The sequence below is a fragment of the Mercenaria mercenaria genome, chromosome 2, assembly GCF_021730395.1.
Source record: "Mercenaria mercenaria strain notata chromosome 2, MADL_Memer_1, whole genome shotgun sequence".
Lineage (NCBI taxonomy): Eukaryota > Metazoa > Mollusca > Bivalvia > Venerida > Veneridae > Mercenaria > Mercenaria mercenaria.
Genome location: NC_069362.1, coordinates 6,968,189 through 6,990,010, shown reverse-complemented (window position 1 = coordinate 6,990,010; position 21,822 = coordinate 6,968,189). Strand labels below are relative to the sequence as shown.

At 36.6% G+C, this 21,822-nt stretch overlaps 1 protein-coding gene across 1 annotated transcript; it reads right to left on the bottom strand.

Annotated features, from left to right (window-relative positions):
- Window positions 1-8,381: 8,381 nt before the first annotated feature.
- LOC128548663 (scavenger receptor cysteine-rich domain superfamily protein-like) lies at window positions 8,382-21,759 on the bottom strand. Its single transcript, XM_053524023.1, has 12 exons — window positions 21,610-21,759; window positions 20,525-20,678; window positions 20,031-20,194; window positions 19,698-19,839; window positions 19,355-19,497; window positions 18,471-18,618; window positions 17,380-17,546; window positions 16,919-17,066; window positions 16,308-16,465; window positions 15,060-15,225; window positions 8,751-8,920; window positions 8,382-8,539 (listed from the first exon to the last, which is right to left on the bottom strand). Exons 1-12 carry the CDS (start codon window positions 21,668-21,670, stop codon window positions 8,382-8,384), a joined length of 1,779 nt encoding a protein of 592 aa, XP_053379998.1. The 5' UTR covers window positions 21,671-21,759.
- Between the last annotated feature and the right edge of the window lie 63 nt (window positions 21,760-21,822).

Sequence of the window (21,822 nt, the reverse complement as noted above, 5' to 3'; positions counted from 1 at the left end):
TGATTTCACCAGCAATTGAATTATTATTAGTCAAAAAAAGGTGTACAAGAAATCTAAGCTATATACACTCTAGATTATAGATACTTTTTGTTGAATAGCATATACCAGGTAATTTTAAAGCAGATTTTGATTGGAATTATATTAGTCAAGTGCTGCTTGAAAGTAAATCTTGTCTAAAAATTCTAGCTTATAGTGTCTGGTCAGATTGAGTGAATTGTGTTATAGCTTTAAAGCAGATCTTGCCTGAAATTTTATTAGTCAAGTGCTGCTTGAAAGTAAATATTGTGCGGATATTTTGTGAAGATCTGCGGAGTATACTGTGAAGATTCTTTGAACACAGCCTTCTAGATTTGCTGGGGAATTGCGGAATACAGAGAAAGGTATCCTGAATTGTTTGAATTGACTTATAAATAAAAGCACAGAAAACTTTAGGGTGTTGTTCAATAAACTAGTGACAGTTTATGTTATCTGGTTTAGTTTTTCTTGGAGATTTCTTTTTTATTTAAGAAAGAAAATTCAGGAAAAATTATAGTAAAAGTACGGTGTACTGTTTGGGTCAAAATAGAATTTAAAGAAATTTGGATTTTCATCTAAAATAAATCTAAAGAAGTTATTACTTATACAAGAAGAGAGTGATAAGTTACTATACTGCTTACAGTAAAAGTATGGTGGGCTAGTTTGACCATAATTGAGTTATATCAGTTCTTAGCAAGTGCCTCTGATTGTGATTTGCAGTGATTGAATAATTTATTGCTGTAGAGAAGTATACTGTATAAAACAAATTTGACATCACATTCTATGGTGTGATAGAAGGGACATATTGGACAAAATACTGATTTATAAAATAAATTGTACTGCAATTTTTTTGTAATATCACAAGCCAAAATTATGGATTCTACATTTGATATGCCGGAAGTAAGGGAGCAAGAGTTAGAATATTTTGTTGATATTATACGCCGTTCAGGAAAATATCAAATTTTTCCTAACAATAGTACCCCTGTCCCACTCAGAGGAGAAACAATGAATACTCCTGAAAGGGAATATGCTGAGAGACATATGAATGATAACCAGGGAAACATAGCATCAGGTGGAACTGAGTATGGACCTGCACATTCCTTTTCTCCACTGAACCCTTTTACACCTGTGTATGAGCAGGCTATTGGTACAAATACTTCTGCTCCTACAAATCCCTTTACTCCTTTTAAGCATGACGTTAAGGATCATGGCACTGTAAGTCCTGTTACAGACAGAGTTTTCCTTGATCATGGTGTAGTGAAAAGAGGATCTACTTGTTTTACTGAGGGAGGACAGAATCCAACATCCAGACCACTTTATTATGATCCTGTCTCAAGTATGTCAGCCCCAATAACCCATCCCACTCCAAGAGACTCTTTGTACCCATATGGAAGTAGCTTTCAGCAGCCAATTCAGTATTCTAGTTCAAGAGTTCCTAAACTGCCTGAATTTTCAGGTGAGGGTAAGGATGGTGATGACTTTGATATGTGGAAATATGATGTAACCTGTTTAATCAGAAATGGTGTATATCCACAGCATGTAATACTTGAAGCCATTAGAAAGAGTCTCAAAGGAAAAGCCCGTACAGTGTTACTTCATTTGGGAGAAGGTGCCTCTGTCTCTGACATTATTGATGAATTAGAGGGTATTTATGGCAATGTGGCCAATAGTGAAAACTCAAAGAGAAATTTTACTGTGCTCAACAGGAGCCAAATGAATCTATTGCAGATTATAGCCTTAGACTGGAACAGTTACTTTGCAAGTCAAATATTGATTTAAACAAGACCACTAAGAATGAAATGTTGTGTAACCGTCTTTGGTCAGGTTTGCGAGATAGTGAACTTCGAAATGTATCTCGCTATAAATTTGACAACACAATAGACTATGGTGTGCTCAGACGAGAGCTGAGACAGATTGAACAGGACTTGCAATTAACTAAAAGAGGCCCAATACATACCCCTGTTTCAGACCCTAAAGAAACTCAAACCGTTGAGAACCCCAAACCATGTAAGACCAAGGTTGAGCCAGCATCCCAATGTATGTCATCTGTTGAAAACAAGTTGCTTCAGCAGTTACAAGATTTAAACAGTCAGATGAGAGAGTTGAATACCAGAGTTGGAGTAGTTGAGAAAGAGTTACACAGTTTGAAGAAGGCTAGCAATAAATCAGGTGGTTACAGTGACAGAGGTAAATGGTCTGATAGAAATAAAGGTAAAGGGACTGACCAGAAAGAAGCATCCCCAAACAAGGATAAATCAGATGAGCCCAATGAAAAACCTTTAAACAACAAGGGGTCTTCTCAGCAGGGCCAGTAGAAGATCCACAAGTTGTTAAAGGCCCAAAGATGGCACCACTTGTTGGCCATGCCAGTGAAACAGAAGTTCTTGTAAATGGCTTCAGTTGTAAAGGTCTGTTAGACACTGGAAGCATGATTACTTCCCTTAGTGAATCTTTTTACTCTTCACTTCAGCCTAAACCAGATCTTCTTAGTCTTTCTGATTTCAGTCTAGATGTTTCAAGTGCCAATGGTTCTTCTATTCCATACATTGGTTATATCATTGTAGACATCAGTATTCCTCATGTTGACTTGAATCCAGTCTCTGTACCAGTTTTGATTGTTCATGATACCAAGTATTCGTCATCAGTGCCTTTAATTATTGGTACCAATGTGTTGAATTTCTTCAAAACATCCACAGACTGTAGCAGTCTGCCTGCTGATTGGAATGACATTCTATCTGTCATGTCTTCGGTACAATCCATTCCTGTCAAAAGTTTGTCTGATACTAACATTCAAATACCACCTTGTGAGACACGTACCATTGTTGGTAAAGTTCGAAATGTTGGTAATATGTCAGTTGGTGTTACTGAAGGTATGGACAACTCAGCTAGTCTTTCTGTGTATCCGAACTTGGTACATGTGAAGCCATCTAGTCCATTTTGTAGAATACAGGTCAGAGTATGCAATATATCTGCACGACCTATCCTCATCAAACCGAATTCTGTTCTCTGTCATCTTCAAGATGTCGAAGTTATTCGGAATGTTGACCCCTTTGAAGGTTCCAAATCTCAACTTCACAATGCAGACAAGTCCCTTGATGAGTTAGGTATTTCTATCCCTACCGAGAATCTCACAGTTGATGAACACAAAAGGGCTCAAGACTTTTTCTCTGGCTGGAAACACATTTTCTCTTCTGGATTGTCCGATCTTGGTTGCACTAATATTGTTGAGCATAAGATTGAGCTCACAGACCCTACACCTTTTAAAGAACCATATCGGCGCATTTCTCCTGGTATGTTTGAGGAGGTTAGAGAACACCTCAAAGACATGTTGGATGCTGGTGCGATTAGGGAATCACACAGTCCCTTTTCTTCAAATGTGGTTCTGGTTCGGAAGAAGGGTGGCTCGCTTAGATTCTGCCTGGACTTCCGCCGCTTAAACAGCCGTACTGTCAAGGATGCATATGCTCTGCCCCGAATAGATGAGACCATTGACAGTTTAGCTGGCTCTAAGTACTTTACCAAGCTCGATTTACGATCTGGCTACTGGCAGGTTGCCATGAACGAGAAGGATAAGTACAAGACAGCATTCTCAGTGGGCCCACTTGGATTTTTTGAGTGTAATCGTATGGCATTTGGGCTAACGAACGCACCAGCAACATTCCAAAGGTTGATGGAGCGAGCCATGGGAGAGCTAAATCTTAAAGAATGCCTCATTTACCTGGACGATATTATTATATTCTCCACGTCCATGGAAGAGCATTTCAAACGCCTCCAATCAGTCTTCCAGAGGTTGGAAAAAGCTGGTCTTACACTCAAGGGATCCAAGTGCGAATTCTTCCGCACCAGCGTCAACTACTTAGGCCATATAGTAAGTGCACAAGGAGTTGAGACCGACCCTGATAAGATAGACGCCTTGAAGAGATGGCCCATACCCAAGTCTATTAAAGACTTAAGAAGTTTTCTTGGCTTTGCCGGCTACTATCGTAGATACATCCAAGGGTTTGCTCAGCTAGCCAAGCCACTGAATGACCTACTTATTGGCCACACCACCAACAAGACTAGTAAGACCAAGAGGAAAGCTACAGCTTGGACTTGGGGTCCAGAGCAACAGTCCGCTTTTGAGTCGCTTCTCAAAAGCCTTGGGTCCCCTCCAATTTTGGCATATGCAGATTTTAGCAAGCCCTTTATTCTCAACATAGATGCCAGTGGAATAGGTCTCGGGGCTGTCCTCTATCAAGTTCAGGAGAATAAAGAGAGGGTCATTGCTTTTGCAAGTCGTGGACTCAGGCCAAATGAACGGAATTATCCGGCTCACAAACTGGAGTTCCTAGCACTTAAGTGGGCAGTCACGGATAAGTTTAAGGACTATTTATATGGTAACTCATTCCGAGTCCGTACAGACAACAATCCGTTGACTTACGTTCTGTCTACCGCCAAGCTTGACGCTACTTCTCATAGGTGGTTAGCTTCTCTAGCAAACTATAACTTTGAGATCCAGTATCGTAGCGGTAAGTCTAATGTCGAAGCTGATACTCTCTCCAGATTACCATCTTCAAGCTCTGACGAAGCTTCTGTTCTCTTTCCTGAAGCTGTCAAAGCTATTTGCCTTGGAGTGTTGGCCTCTCCCCAGGAGTCTCCAGCTTTCGAGTGTAATTCCTTTTCACAGCCAGTTTTAGATTCTTCCCAATCTCCTGATTCCACTTTAGACACCCAGTTGGCTGACATTGACTGGAAAGAAGAACAGAAAAGAGACACAGTGATTGCTAGGGTGGTTGAACTGGTGCAGACAGGTCATCGACCAACAAAGCGTCTCTCTTCTCTTGAAGATCCTCTTGTTAGACATTACCTTAGAGAGTGGTCTAATCTTTTCCTCATCGATGGCATACTGTATCGCAAAGGTTTTGTTTCTGGCCATCCTGTTCAACAACTTGTCCTTCCTGAAGTGTATCGTGAGGTAGCATTTACCGGCCTCCATGATGATGCAGGTCATCAAGGACGGGAAAGAACGTGCAGTCTTTTGAAATCAAGGTTCTTTTGGCCTGGTTTAGATCAGTTTGTGGAAGGGCGTGTCCGAAACTGTCCTCGATGCATACGTCGCAAGACTTCCCCTAAAGTAGCGGCTGGGTTGGTCCCTATGGAATCTTCATATCCACTTGAGCTCGTGTGCATGGATTTCCTTACCCTTGAAATGTCCGCAGGTGGGTATGAAAATGTGTTAATCATTACTGATCACTTTACCCACTTTGCACAAGCCATACCCACGAGGAATCAAACAGCCCGCACTACAGCTAAGGTCTTGTTTGAGCATTTCATCTGCCATTACGGCTTCCCTGCACGTCTGCACAGCGACCAGGGTAGGAATTTTGATGGAGCTGTTATCAAAGAACTCTGTAAAATCGCAAACATAGACAAGTCGCGAACCACCCCTTACCATCCACAGGGGAATGGGATGCCCGAGCGATTTAACAGAACTTTGCTTAACATGCTCGGTACTCTGGAAGATGAACAGAAGAGTAATTGGAAGTCCCATGTACCCACTTTGGTTCACGCCTATAACTCCACTAGGCATGAAACTACAGGACTCACCCCACATTTTTTAATGTTTGGCCGCCACCCGAGGCTTGCTCTTGACGCCTTTTTCGGTACTGAACCAGACTCCTCATCTTCAAAGAAGACCCATTCAGATTATGTCACAAATTTGAAAAAGCGTCTTGACTTTGCATATAAAGTGGCTACACGGGAGGCCAAACGACAGTCCAAGCGCCATAAGCAAAGATATGACTTGAGAGTCAGGGAGGCTAAACTCCATCCTGGAGATAGGGTCCTAGTCAGAAATGTAGGACTGAAAGGTAAGAATAAGATTGCTGACAAGTGGAGTAGGGATATCTACAAAGTCATATCTCAGCCCAATCCTTCTATCCCAGTCTTCCAGGTGAAAAGGGAACACGGTCGTAGTAGTCTTCGAACCCTTCACCGAAACCTCCTCTTACCTTTTATGGGTCTGCCTCTAAAGAAATCACAGTTTAGGGGTCCTCCTGACGAAGTCGTGGAACTTCAGTCTGATGATGAAGTACCTGATCAAGCAGACGATCTGATCGGAACCGAGCCCCAAGAACCACTAGCACATCCTTGTGATGAATCCAAATCATCCAAGTTGTCCTCACCAAATCCTCAGACAAAAGATGTCCCGAAATACATTATTCCTCAGAGAAGGAAGCCTGTGGCGCCATTAAATCCTCAAGCAAAGGAATTTGTTCCTAGAAGAGGTAGTCGTGTCAAAGACAGACCTGTTTGGATGCGGTCACATGATTGGGTAACACACCATTGATACAGTTGTACAGATAAATGAATAGACGTTCATACAGTACATTGATCAGATTTTTTTTCAGTTGTTTTAGTTTTTAAGTATTTTGTACATACTGAGACAGTTGTATATGTAGTTACTATAGATCCCGTGATTATATGAATTAAGTAATAGTGCTTCGAAACATTATCACTAATACTAGTGATCTTTGATATTCATGATAAATCATGAAAATAAATTTCAGGTAATTTTAACCGATGCCTGATGGAATTTTGTGTTTTCTGTATGTTTAAACACATAAGAAGTTGCTAATTATTAATGATAGAACTGAAGTCTGTCATAATTATATTGTGAGTGTGGCAACTTGGTGCTAAGTGTTGCCGGTGTAGTACATTTCCGTACTAACGTACGTTAATGTCTTAAGATTCAAAAACGTAATTGTTGGTGAATCATTTGTAACTACATTGTAGGTAGACTGTATGACCCTAGGAATAGTATTTAGTATAACGTTGAAATAGTTAACGTTATGGAGTAGTGTAATTTGCGATATAGGTAGAGACCTTTGAAATGTCGGGACGACATTTTACTGAAGGGGGGAGGATGTAACGGGGTCATTTGTCATTGGTATTCTATATATAAATGTCACATCCCTATATATCATTATACACATACTCATCCATTTGTCCATCTAATCAGTTATCATCCCCATACAACACTTATTTTTTTCGTTACAAAAGTACAGTCCTATACTCCACCATTTCATTCCTATAACTAACATGTAAACTAAAAATAGGTGACGGGCCTCTTTTATTTACCTATCCGCCAATGTACGTCACGCATGCGCACTGAGAGTAAAGATTTTGAAGTGAGAACTGAAAATCTGTGTCCTCCTACTTTTTTATTTATTTGTGCTGTTTGCGTGCCCTTTCAGAGACCTGAAGAGAACACACGTTTATCCGTAAGTGTCCTACTGACCGGGTAACATTTATATAAACAGAGTATTGCGGTTTATCTTTTCCCTAATTATTCATATTATCATAGTATTTCGAAATACATTTTCTTACCATTGCTACATATATTATTCCGACATATTCATGATAAGAATATGTCAACACACATCAACATATCTTTACGAGAAGGTGTATGTCACTTTAGCTATATACACAGAGTTTCGCGGTTTAACTTTCACTAATTAAAATATTATCATATCATTTCTACATACATTTTGACAACTTTACTATTTAAATCACTGCGGGAAAAACGTCACAGGTCAATGACACAAACAATAATCCTACTTTGCATTTACATTTACACCTGTATGACGAAAATCAAAAGGCAGAATGCAGTAACTGTATGGTTGAAAACTTAGTGACAAGTTATTTCATTTAAATGTCCATTTTCATGGTAAATACTGAAGGGTTTATGTGTGAGATGGTATAAATAACATTATATCTAAATTTCAGCTTATAAATAGTGGATCTGAATTTATTTTATGAGTCTTAAAACATTTGGTGATATCATACAATATGCATGTATTTGACAATTCTTTTGCATTGACATAAGTTTTTTTCTGCAATCCAGTCATAACTGGGGATTAAATATTTATCAATGGCTAGATAGGTAGGACTATCTGCAAGAGCGAGTACATGGAAATTAAATAAGAAGTTTCAGAAAATCATCAATAATATGCTTGAAACTGATCAGATCAAGACTTGAGTATTTTGTTCGGTCTTGAATTATATATATATAGCAATCAACATTATTTTTTAAAATTGTTTTCCATAATTTGAAATTGTAGGTACTATCTCTACATTTTATGAAACTAACTTACGTCAATAAACTGTTGTTTTTTTTTATTTGCTAATCCTCTCAGAGTTAATGTCATACGTTCAATACGCAACTTCAAACTATCTTAATGATGGTTGGAAAGTCCTAGTTCACTCTAGTATTCATTTTACTCAATGTTTCACATCACTGTTATGAAAATATATATCACTGAATATAAAATTCAAGGAATAGTTATGAAATTAAAGATTAATTCAATATTGTATATGTATCTGACTTACTTCTGTGTGTAGCCCAACATATTACAGATAACATCAGAGTCCATAGTTTCAAATCTCTCTATACAAATGGTACCCCATGTACCGTTATATTGTATTTCTACTCTTCCGGCTCTAGCAGAAGGTCCTTCTACCAAACGAACTTCTGTAACAGGCTCTGAAGATATAGTAGATATTTCGTTTCTCTTTTGCGTATCAACTCAAAATAATTTATTTGTTAAGCTGTCCGAGGTAAAATGACATTATATAACAGTTCTCAAGGAACATGCATATTGATAAAAAAGTTCACCTGTCCAAACTTTGACACTTATTTCTACATTCACTTCGGTTTAGAAATAAATGAATTGCAAACAACTGCACACTCTTACCACAGTTAATGCCGACGTAATTTGGATAGCCACAACTTGTATCTAGCCACTGTTGTCCGGATCTACAATCCGTAATGTCTTGTTCGGATCCACTGCAGTTCATTTCAGATATGGCTTTTCCTCGGATGACGTAATCATAAAGGTATGTGGCGGTATGAAAACTTGGATTCCTTTTTATATAAATGAAAAATTGAAATGAACCCATTCATTGTACAGAGACATAAACAAAATTATCACAGGTATTGCTCTAAACTGATTTCATTTAGACATAAAGATATGATGGCTTATTTAGTACATTTCGTTATGTCGCATTGAAGCACACACATACACACACGCGCGCGCGCGCGCGCGAGCACGCACGCACACACACACACACACACACATACACACGCGCGCGCACATACTCACAAACAAGAGAAACAAAGCCAAAAATCAACGCGCCACAACAAAACATTGAACGCGACAGAAAAGTATACAATCAATAAATCACATGATAGATCTATCCCTGACGTTATGTAGCGTTTTTCTACTACAAAACTTTTCAATGCAACTTAGATCATACACCACAAATACAATTTGAGATCTCATTTTAGCTGATTTCACACCGTGTGTGTTTAACTTAAATATTTTCTTGCATGAAATATGACCAGCACATGACCCTCACTTTTCTTCTGGTGTTTATTCAGCACTGATAATATTCTTGAAGAAAATATACGTAACAGACATTTAAAATGGATGCTAATGTGTGCTGCAGCCCTTAAGAATTTATCAGTTTATATAGAAAAAAGAAGACTAGCTATTCTGTGTGTCCATACCAGAACGAAACATGTTATTTTGAGCTTGCACCCATTCCATCAACAAACGTTACATATTTTCACGTTGTCGCAAGCGCCATTGCAAAATAAAATTTTTCTGTGTCCTGCTTTGGCACGCGTGTGCCAACGAGAAATAAAATGGCGCGCGCCAATACGAGACATCGAAAAGTTTCATTTCATCTTGAAGCGCGCGTCAACGCGCCAACATAAAATAAGTGATCATAGCGCACACCAGCGCGAAATAAATTGTGTCTTTAGGTTTGAAACCATGTCTCGTTATGGCGCATTAATAGTTCCGTTTTGTAGCGCTTACCCGCGCCAACACGACACAAAGAAACTTCCAAAGTCTTAACGGCGCGCCATATAGACATTTCCAAGTTAGATAGCCACCATTGAAAACAGTGGGTAAGCAAATAAGACTGTGCTTTCATCGATTATTTCGATAGCGTCAAATTCGCTTGGGATGCAATTTCTATGACTCATTCAAATCGAGTCTGCTATCATTTTGCTTGGTTGCGTTCTATTCTTCCAAACGATCGTCTTATGACCCCACTTCGAAGAAGGAGGGGTATATTGTTTTGCAGATGTCGGTCGGTCGGTCGGTCTGTCGGTCTGTCAGTCGGTCGGTCGGTCGGTCTGTCAGTCGGTCGGTCGGTCGGTCGGTCGGTCTGTATGTAGACCAATCCGTTTCCGGATGATAACTCAAGAAACGCTTGGGCCTAGGATTATGAAAGTTGATAGGAAGGTTGGCATCACCTGCAGATGATCCCTATTGTACGAAAGACCCGTGGTGACATTACAACTTCATTATTTCACGATTTCTGCTTTATGATTTCATGATTTCCACTTCATGAATTCACGAATTCACGATTTCTGCTTCCTGCTTTCACGATTTCCACTTCACGAATTCACGATTTCATGAATTCACGATAAAACTTCATGATTTCACGGTTTCGCGAATTCACGATTTCCACTTCATGAATTCACGAATTCACGATTTCACGACAAAACTTCACGATTTCACGGTTTCGCGATTTCACGATTTCCACTTCATGAATTCATGATTTCACGATTTCCACTTCATGAATTCACGATTTCACGATTTCCACTTCACGAATTCACAATTTCCACTTCAGGAATTCACGAGTTCACGAATTCACGATTTCACCATTAAACTTCACGAATTCACGATTTCTTGATTTCATGATTTCACGAATTTGCGATTTCACCATTAAATTTCACGATTTCACGAATTCACGATTTCCACTTCAAGAATTCACGATTTCTCGATTTCACGATTTCATAATTATAGTACAAGTTCAACTTTTCGCGATTTTATTAGTCACATGACTAATGTATGACGAAGAAAACCGCGGGTGATATTCGCTACATGTAAGATGGCGTGTTATATAAATGTACAACCAGGTTTAGGGACTGAAAGTGAAAACTGGCCGAAAATGCCTCAACTGATGAGGAAATAGACTTACAAACAATACTTTTAGAATGCATTATTGCTTAAAATGTGAAATTGTTCCAGACCCTTTTTTCGGTTTTAGTAAGCTCCTCATCTTTGTGCTATTAAATGAAAAGCGATGCATCTTATTCACATGTAAGCTATTGCCATCTGCTGTGTAAATGGTATGCAAACTGAGTTGATCAAGAGTACGGCCTTACCACGAGGGCCGTTTAAAACGTAATAAAGCGGCTTAGACGTTACAGGCGTGGAAAGGATATACATACAAAATATAAATTCAATCCATGCAAACATTCTCTTTTAAATGAACAGAAACCAATGTGTCTATGGACGGAAAGACGGATTCCAAAATAACGGACTGACGGACGGACAACTGCAAGGCTTAATGCTCCGTCGCCATAAATGGCGTGGGCATAATAAACATACTTATATATTTTGGAATTGTCTAAAACAGTAAAGCTACTTGGGCATCTTATTTTGTTCATACATGTTTTAGTGTTGAAAGTACCCAATATTGTGTTGGTACAGACACCAATATCCCTCCCCAACCTCCACACAGACGTATGCAGGAGTATAAACTGATCCTCTGTAACCCAGACCATTCATTACGTTTACACTTCATTGAATGGAGAGTAACGGAATGGATTGGCCAAATAGAACAAGTGAAATCAAGAAATCATGAAATCGTGAAGTTTAATGGTGAAATCGTGAAATCGTGAATTCAAGAAGTGGAAATCGTGAAATCAAGAAATCGTGAAATCAAGAAATTGTGAAGTTTTTTTTTGTGAAATCGTGAATTCATGACTCGTGAAATCAGGAAATCGTGAAATCAGGAAGCAGAAATCGTGAAATCGTGAATTCATGAAGTGGAAATCGTGAAATCATGAAATAGTGAAGTTTTATTGTGAAATCGTGAATTCGTGAAATCGTGAAGTGGAAATCGTGAATTCGTGAATTCATAAAGTGGAAATTGTGAAAACATGAAGCAGAAATCGTGAAATCGTGAAATCATGAAATCGTAAAATCAAGAAATCGTGAAGTTTTATTGTGAAATCGTGAATTCGTGAAATCGTGAGTTCGTGAAGTGGAAATCGTGAAATCAGGAAGCAGAAATCGTGAATTCGTGAATTCATGAAGTGGAAATCGTGAAATCATGAAGCAGAAATCGTGAAATAATGAAGTTGAAATGTCACCACGGGTCTTTCGTACTATTGAGTTTGAGATCTGTATGTCAAAGGTTAAGGTCACAGTGACCCTGAACAGTTAAACGGTTTCCGGATGCTTACTCAAGAACGCTTTGGGCCTAGGATCATGAAAGTTGATAGGGAGGTTGGTCATGACCAGCAGATGACCCCTATTGATTTTGAGGTCAGTACGTCAAAGTTAAATAGTTTCCGGATGATAACTCAAGGTTGCTTGGGCCTAGGATCATGAAAGTTGATAGGGAGGTTGGTTATGACCAGCATATGACCCTATTTTGAGGTCAGTAGGTCAAAGGTCAATGTCACAATGACCAAGAACATTAAAATGGTTTCCGGGCGATAACTCAAGAACGCTTCGGCTTAGGATCAGGAAAATAGATAAGGAGATTGATCATGACCAGCAGATGACCCCTTTTGATCTTAAGATCATTTGGTCAAAGTTCCAGGTCAGATTAGCCAAGAACAGTTAAACGGTTTCTCGACGATAATTTGAGAACGCTTGGGCCAAGGGTCATGAAAGATAACTGAGAGTTTTAACATGACCAGTAGATGACCCCTATTGATTTTAAGGTCAGTAAATCTAAGGTCAAGGTTACAGTGACCCGGAACATTTAAACAATTTCCAGACAATAACTTGAGAACGCTTGGGCCTATGTTCATGAAACTTGATAGGGAAGTTGGTCATGACCTGTAGATGACCCTTATAGATTTTGGGGTTTCTAGGCTAAAGGTCAAGGTCACATTGACCCGGAACAGTTAAACCCTTTTCGGACGATACCTTGAGAATGCTTAGACCTAGGATTACTAAACTTAATAGGGAGGTTGATCATGACCAGCAGATTACCCCTGTGGATTTTGAGGTCAATAGGTCAAAGGTCAATGTCACATTGAACTAGAACAGTAGAACTTTCGTTTACAAAGAGCAAATAATTTCTGTTCCTTGTGCAATTACTGAATGCATCAAGGGGGGAGGGGGGGGGGGCATTTCGTGTTCGACGAGCTCTTGTTTTCGTATTGCGACTGAAATGCATCTCCCCGCACTTGAATACAGTGTCGCTATACTTTCTGGTCCTTTGGGATCGTAGGGTGCATTTAATGTTACAATAATAGAGTACCATATAAGCCGGTGCTAGGGGGGTTTGAGGGGTGTTGCGTGTTCTATTACCTGTCATGAACAGACTCAATCAAACCGTGTCGTTGTGTGTTGTTTTTTCATTGCTTTCTATACATCCAAAGGATTTTCTTACATATTTTATATACATTCTATTACATGAATCATTTTCTGTTTTGTATTATATCTATAATGTATTTAATTACAGTCAACCCTGTTTATAGAAACAGTTTTGGGAGAGACGAAACTGGTGTCCGTTGGCATGTGATCTTCATTCACAGATATAAACACACAGACATTCAAGTTGAATTGAAAGAATTACGTCGTATTTTATTAAATATATTACGGTATCAGTAGTGTTATTTTTAAATATCGAATTATTTGTTCTTTGATTATGCGTCATGCGTACAGAAGCGATCTATTAAAATCTTAAAAACATATATAAATTATATGTTCAAAGGTGCAATGTGAATGAGAACAGGAATTTATTACGATAACTGATCACAGCTCTACTTATTTCAAAGCATACCTAAAAGAAATATATGCTAACATGTTTTACGAGTTGTCACATTGGTATTCACAAAACTAATGATATACTGTGCCGCATTGCCGTAAGTTTTTTTGTAGACAGAGGACTATGTTTAAGTAGTTGATAAACAACGAAAGATTTTTAATTTCATTTGAACGAAACGTAAATTATATAAACCTCCCGCATGGCTGTGCAAAGATAACGTTAGAGATTATTGAATCATCAATAAGTACCTGTCTGCAAAGGTAAGTGCTCTTTTTTATGTCATTCTAACCCCTTTATATCTAATCTTCCTGATTCACCCAGGTTTGTAATGATAACACTGTAAATCGATGAGGATTTATTTGTTGTTATCAAAAAAAGACAATCAGCAGGACTATGACTCAGTTTTCAATTTATTGCCATTTTGCATTTAGCTATTCACTCTTGAACACCATAATTTATATTTTCACTCGTGGCTGTGCCATTCGTGAAAATATTGCATTATAGAGTTCACTCGGTGAAATATATTTCGATCTTACACTGAAACAAACAAATATCCTCTATATAATTATCCTGAATAAATTAAAGCAAAGAATTACGACTTATAATCTTGGAATAAACATCCGTCATAACAACTGATTTAACAAAAATTCAAATATTGCAGATCATCATTTTATACCTATTTTTCTCTGCCAATCTGCTATATGCATTTTTACCGCCTAACCGTCCTTTATAAAAAAAAATTGTTTTGTACATGTGTATGTATAAAAAAATCCACATATGGACGATGTAACTTTTTTACAAATTCCTATGTCAACAAAACAATAAAAAGCGTTGACCGATAAAATATCTGCATAAAATTCAACTTGTATATAGACGAAACATTGTGCATCTGCATTGTGAAAAATAAGCATGGAATAAAAAGATTATAAAACATCATTCTGTACAATACGTAATATATTTGAATTCGTACTCATCCAGAAAAAAATACTGAATTCGCCTAGCGGATCGCTCTTTATGTTTTTCAATGGGTACTTTTCCAAATTTATCACTGTATGGTACAGCAAAGTGTTTTATACCTAATAGCCATAATGTGACTACGTAATTGCTTAGATAACATTTGCAAGCATTTAACATAACTCAGTTCATTAATATTGCAGGTTCTTTTGATTTTGTTAACAGCATGATTATATTACATGTTAGGTTTTCCGATCATTCTGCAGAGAACTCTGGCGTCATCAACTGTAAAACCATAACTATCATCACATATGCCCATCCATGTAGACAGCTCTTGCATGTACACTTCTACCCTTCCTGAATATGTCGTAGGACCACCTTGTAATCTGATAGGTGTTACGGAATCTGCAACAGACAATTCCGTCCCTTACTTACGAAAGTCCAGATATTCTCATTATATTTTGTTTCAGATATAACATTTGGAACTAGCTTGGAACACGTGTACTTTACGTTGCCATAGATGAACGATGTTCTACCATTCTTAACATTCTTCTAGGAAAGTCGATAAAATTGAATATGTGTTTATTTCCATCATTTCTGTTGGAAAACGACGAAAAACAAACGCATTTCTTCATTTTGATTTTGTTGGTTTCTTTAATCGTATTATTTTCATTGTTTCTGCGTTATTCATTTAAGAGACATATTAAATTAAAAAAGACAAACATTTATCAAATGTGCACTACACTGTTGGAATAAATAATGACAAAACTGTTTATCATTAAATGGACTTTTTGTCTTTTTATCTAAGATTCTATTAAAACAATTTTTTCCACATTTTCATAACGGATAAATATGATTACACTTAATAAATGAGCCGCAAACATCACGATACGTTTAACTAAATTAGTAGTAAATCTGCATATAATATTTGGGGGAAAAATATATGGTCAGACGTAGGAATCGAACCCACAATCCTGATATTGGCAGGTAAACGCTTTGTTCGCACAACTACCTACACATGTGACAGTATAATGATTTAGAACGATATAATATGTTATATTTAGTTATAGACTATCACGATTTATGTTCGGACACTGAATATTATTTTACGGAAATATACGGAATATTCATGAGTGCCAAGTCAATACTAACGGACAATTATTAGGGCATTTGTACATATTTTTACAAACATATTGAGCCGGCCCATTTCGATCAATCCAGGGAGAGCGAAGATTTATTGATCGCGGGGCCGTGAGTTTGATCTTCGGGTTAGTCGTGTGTTCTTAGTTAGAGCAAGGCGCTTATGTTTAAATATCAATTACGCCAAAAGATTATTCCTCAAATATCTCTTATTTTTCAATAATTGTTTTCACAAAACTCTGTTACTACGCAAACAAATTTCCCAGATTAGAATTCAGTGTAATAGGTTGTCCACACATATGCAAATATGTTGTAAAAATATCTCAAACTACAGTGCATGTACTTACAACAATTGACCCCGACGTCGCTACCATTGTTGCAGCTATTTATATCAATGTGTTTGCAGTTAATTATGTCTGTTTCATTTCCAAGACATTGTAAACGATAGTTTGCTATTTCGCCTGTGCCTTTTCCATAGTAAGCATTGTTATGAATGGAGATATTGCTAAAAATCAATGCCAAAACATTCAAAATATGACTTTAGTCGAAGTTTGTGATGCAGCTTTGTGCAGGATATTGTTTTATTTCAATGAATAAAATGCCAATAGTAGTATTTTTAAGGTCGTTCCATTTAGATAACCTGATATGGTTTATGCTATCTCTTTGATAACAGAAAGCTAGCTGATGTTTTGTTTACATTTGGAACAAAGGGTATACACATTTAAATAGATACTGTAAATCTACCATTTACAACAGCCGGGCAATTTCATCTGTTGCAAATATATATCATATGTGCTTAAGATATATTGTTGCGAAAGAATGTCTAGATAAAATGGAGTTACGATTTAAAAAACTTATTTATATTTAATTTGATTTATTATTATTTCAGACTGGATGAGTATATTCAAAACTGCTTCAAATATATATCTATCACATTTACAAAAGCAAAGTATCTCACCCTCGTTCAAATCCCAACATTCTACAGACAACAGATGCTGTTTTGTTATTAAAGGAGTCGTCACACATGGCATTCCAAGAAGACTTGGATTTGATTTCTAAGCGACCAGAAAACCGTGTTGGACCATCCACTAAACGTACTTCCGTTCCTAAAAGAAACAGTTAAAATGAATTATTCTTTCCCGTAGGCCAGAGCAAAAAAGATGCAAAGAAATAATATTAATCGTATTTGCATGATCATGTCTGATTGTTCCTTTTACAGACATCAGGTTAACACTAATAGCTCAAGTACTTATAATGGAGCATGAAAATGTTATACGTCTCTAACAATATTGAGTTATTATATGCCAGTATCAGATGATGCTAAACCACTTACAACGTTTGCTATAATTTCAAACTGTACTTCTAATAAGTAAACTATCCATTTTGATGAAAAAAAAATGCTCTCAAAATATCACTTACCGCATTCAACGGAAGCATCCTCGTCATGATCACAATTAGTATGGGAACCCCAATAGTTTGACTTGCAGTCTGAAATATCTGCCTCATCACCACGACAACGTAGTTCATCAATGATTACACTACCATTTCCCTTTCCATAAAATGCTCGGCCTCTTGCTCTTGCACCTCTGTTGCAGTACATATTAATCGTGTAATAAATATATTTAGACAAATGCCTCACGGTGTTCTTTAAAATTGCATTAATTCTTGGTCAAACATAATGTTTACCCTCATCGGTAAATGATATTTTATCTCTCGATATCATTGATAGAATGGAATAACTCATCCCTGTCAAGTTTATCTGGAAGACAACAATTGACCGCTGATTTTTTCGTCCGCTTGTCTTTTCAGTAATGCTCTTAAAGCTTGAAGTAGATCATCAACAATGGCCGTATATGCAACTGGCAGTCTTAGATATGCATTTTCTGATTGATCTAACTTATAGGTAACAGTGTCTTTCTTGAGTTTATGATTTTACAAAGATCCAAATTTAAACCATAAATCAAGGGTTGGCTGTTGGAACATTTTATTGTATAAAGACAAATTAATAATGTCAATTTATTTTACTGCTAAACATGTATTTCACTTGTGCAAGAACATTGATAATTAAATTGAAAACCACTGCTTTCTAAATTATTTCCTTTATACATAGAAATGTTGCTTTCCTACTTACGATTGTATTCTGGAAGTGTTTTAATAAACCATTTACAAATTAAGCAAACGTTCACAACATTTTAAATGGCTGAAATTTACAATGGTATATACCCTATCAAAATTATTATTGAAGATTTATTAAAAACTAATCGCCAAAGGTAGTAAATTTTGAACCTTTACTATTACCACTTTGGAGATCTTTAGATTAATGTACAATACGAGTATCATTATCCTTATATTAAAAAACCTTGTTACAGGAAAGTAATTTATACAGTGGTTATCTAAATGATATGTCCTACTGACTAGCTAAAGATCGATAAATGAAACTAATCTGTCCTATCAGACTTGTTAAAAAGTGCTTATTGGTTGTTACAATTAATATTTGTAATTTGACATACTTTGGATTATAGCCAAGCATTCGACAGATAACAGAAGCGGCGTTATCATCGAAAGAGTCGTCACACACTGTTCCCCATTTATCTTGAAAATTCACCTCCACTCTCCCCAACTGCTGATTAGGTCCACCAACTAGCCGCAGCTCAGTTCCTAAAACAGTTATAAAGGCCTTATGAGAAATGTTTCCTAAATGCACAGATTGTTGCACGGATCTATATCTGAACGCTTAGGGATATGACTGTTATAATTAGAACCGATCGGAATTATTTTTGATTCACATTAAACAGTGGTAACATTCTAATATTAGAAGAATTATTTTTCTTCACGTGTAACGTACAGCCGCATAAACCTTACATTTAATTGTTGTTTCGTAAGGGGGATAAGTGTAGTGAAACCACTGTTTGAAATAAGATGTAATTTTGTCTTTTTGTTGAAATATTAAGACAGATACACCAAACATATCTGCTGTGTCATTTGAAAAAAAAGAACAAAAAAGGAAAAATAAACCGGTGACAGCAGCTGTGTTTTGAATTAGTTATCGTCTCTTTTTATTATGTCAGAATCAATATGGCGTATCTTGAATTTGAGAGTTCATTGTTAATGTTATGATTTATCAAATTTCTGATTATGATTTACCATCTATCAGTACGAATCATCCATGCAAAGTCATGCGCAATGATATGATGTCCCTAGGTTTATGAAAAGTAATATTTATTTAATGTGTTACAAGAACAAGTGCAAATACGAAGCTATTCATCAATGAAAAGGAATGGGGAAATGTCCAAATCCTTACGTAACGAACACGTTGGACAAAACAGTTAGTTGAGATTTAAGATTATATTCATTAAACTGATGACAAGATTTGTCTAGTAGAGAAACAACTTACGACAATCAATACTGGTACTTCTGGCACTTCTACATGATTCTTCAGACATCTGACACAATGAAATGTCTTTTTCATTGCCAACACAACTTGACACCATGAGAGAAATGGCTCCTGTAGAACCAGCTGGTGTGATTTCAATATCCCTGTTGGTTGCAAGATAAAATCAAAAGTATAAAAATATTTTACGTTTAAATGATATTGTATTTCTATCGAAGAACACTTTAATGCAACTGGAAATGAGGTCACAAAAAGCATATCAACCATCAATGTAAAAATGATTTTCCATGTTTAGAAATTAAGTTAAAACTTTGTAGCTTTTAAATGCTTGAAATAATTCACGTACCCAGTGCTTAATGCCAACATACGGCATATAACTTTTCCAACAGTTTTGTTAAAACTGTCAAAACAAATAGATTCCCATGAACCATTTCTTTGGATTTCTATTCTACCTGAATGAGGTCCCTCAACAAGTCTCACCGGTGTCTCTAAAATTAAATCAATATATTTAGTTTGACAAAGACCTGCAACAATATAAAACAAGAAAGTTTAGATGTCAGTTTTTCATGATATTAGAACTACATTTTATGATGTAAGAACAATAAATAGGAAGAACTGTTTAGAAGAAAGAAATGTGTTTTGATACATCTCTTTTGATTATGGCACAAGCTATTCTTACGGCAACTGACGCCAACGTCTTCTGTATGTGCACAATCGCTATCCCCCCATATATTGGCTTTACACTGAGAAACATCTGACTCGTTACCGATACACTGCATTTCATCCAACAATATTTTCCCCGATCCAGGGCCGTATGCTGATGCTTCTACAACGGAAGAACTCCTGGAAAATATTTTGTCCACTTTGCTTTAAAAACAGTTTAAGTACCAAACGCATAGTTCATAAATTATGTATGATTAATAGTTTGTAAAAAAATTTGACTTCATACTAAAACCGATGCCATTTAAGAAAATCCTTAAAATCTTATTACACTTACAGAAAAGCTTATATCTCATAAACAAGGCTAAAAGCAAATGCAAATTTAGCTTTTTATACAAGCAATGTCAAATTTTATACCTTTTAGATGTAAGAAATGTATCCCCTACTAAGAAATGATATTGTATGTTGTAGTTGCTAAAATGATAATAGATTCTACGCTATATTGTTACTCACTCAGAGTTACGAAACCCGAGCATTCGACATACTACCCGTGCATCGTTGTCATCAAAATTATCATCACAAACAGTTCCCCATGGCTGTTCATTGCTATTTCTCACTTCTAACCTCCCTTTGTAAGGTGTCCTCCCTCCAACTAGACGTACTTCAGCTGCATTTAAACATATCATTACATGAAAAATAACGTCTAAAGAAATTGTATCGATTGTTTGTTTCCTAATATTTTGAAATAATACAAGAATCCCGAATGCATATATTCAGAGTAATGTTAATTTAATATCAAGGACAGAGAAAGAATAGGACTGCGTTAAAAGTAATTTCACTCCACCAAGTTTCCGATATTAATATATTTTGGTCGTCGTAAAATACAAAATAATAAATTAAAAAAAAAAAACTTTTTTTTTTGTATTCTCTTACATGTAGAGTTACACTGTTGCACATACGAGTGTAAAAGTGTTTTTTTTTTAGTTTGTTTTGGATTAAACGCCGTTTTTCAACAGTATTTAAGTTATTTGACAACGGGCATTTAACTTAACCGGTGTCCCTGGATTCTGTACTGGTACAAACCTTGTCTCCGCTTTCCCACATGAATAAAAGGTGGTGCACGAATGATGTCAGACACGATGTTTTTTATTATCAAATAGTCTCGGAGGACATACGTCCCGCCCGGAGATCGAATTCGCGAGATCTGCGCTCTCCCTTATGAGCTTTATTAATATTGACTTCTTTAACAATTAAAAAGGTGTTATATCGACACCTTTAATCAGTTAATTGTTCCCTTTACGAAACAATGTAAATTCTCTTTTCTCTCTCTTTATTGAAAAGAAAATCATAAACGCCAAAATCTGTTAATGAATAGAATTATTTGATTTTCTAACCGTTATAACATTCTTTAAGTTTGTTGAATCAACACTTTTTTTTTTTTTATTTGTGTAGAAAGCACTTTATTTAAATTCCTACGCCGTCGTCATTTGTTTATTATGGGGCATTTGTGCCCAATGTGTAAGTTACTTGCGATGGAATAACATGACTAATGTGAAGATTTAACAGCAGTTCATGAAGAATAAAAAATGTTGACATACCTCCAGCCGCATAATCAAACAGCAGTAAAACACTAAGGCTAATAAAATTAAAAGCCACCATTTTTGAAAACAAAGTCTTCAGCGCGACATTTTTTAACTTGCTATTTGGTGAAGTACAAAATGTTGAAAACTGCAACTGCGTCGCATTCTTATCTATTCTTCCTTTTTGGGCTTTGATAAGATACAAGCAGGTGATTGGTTATTACGGTAAAG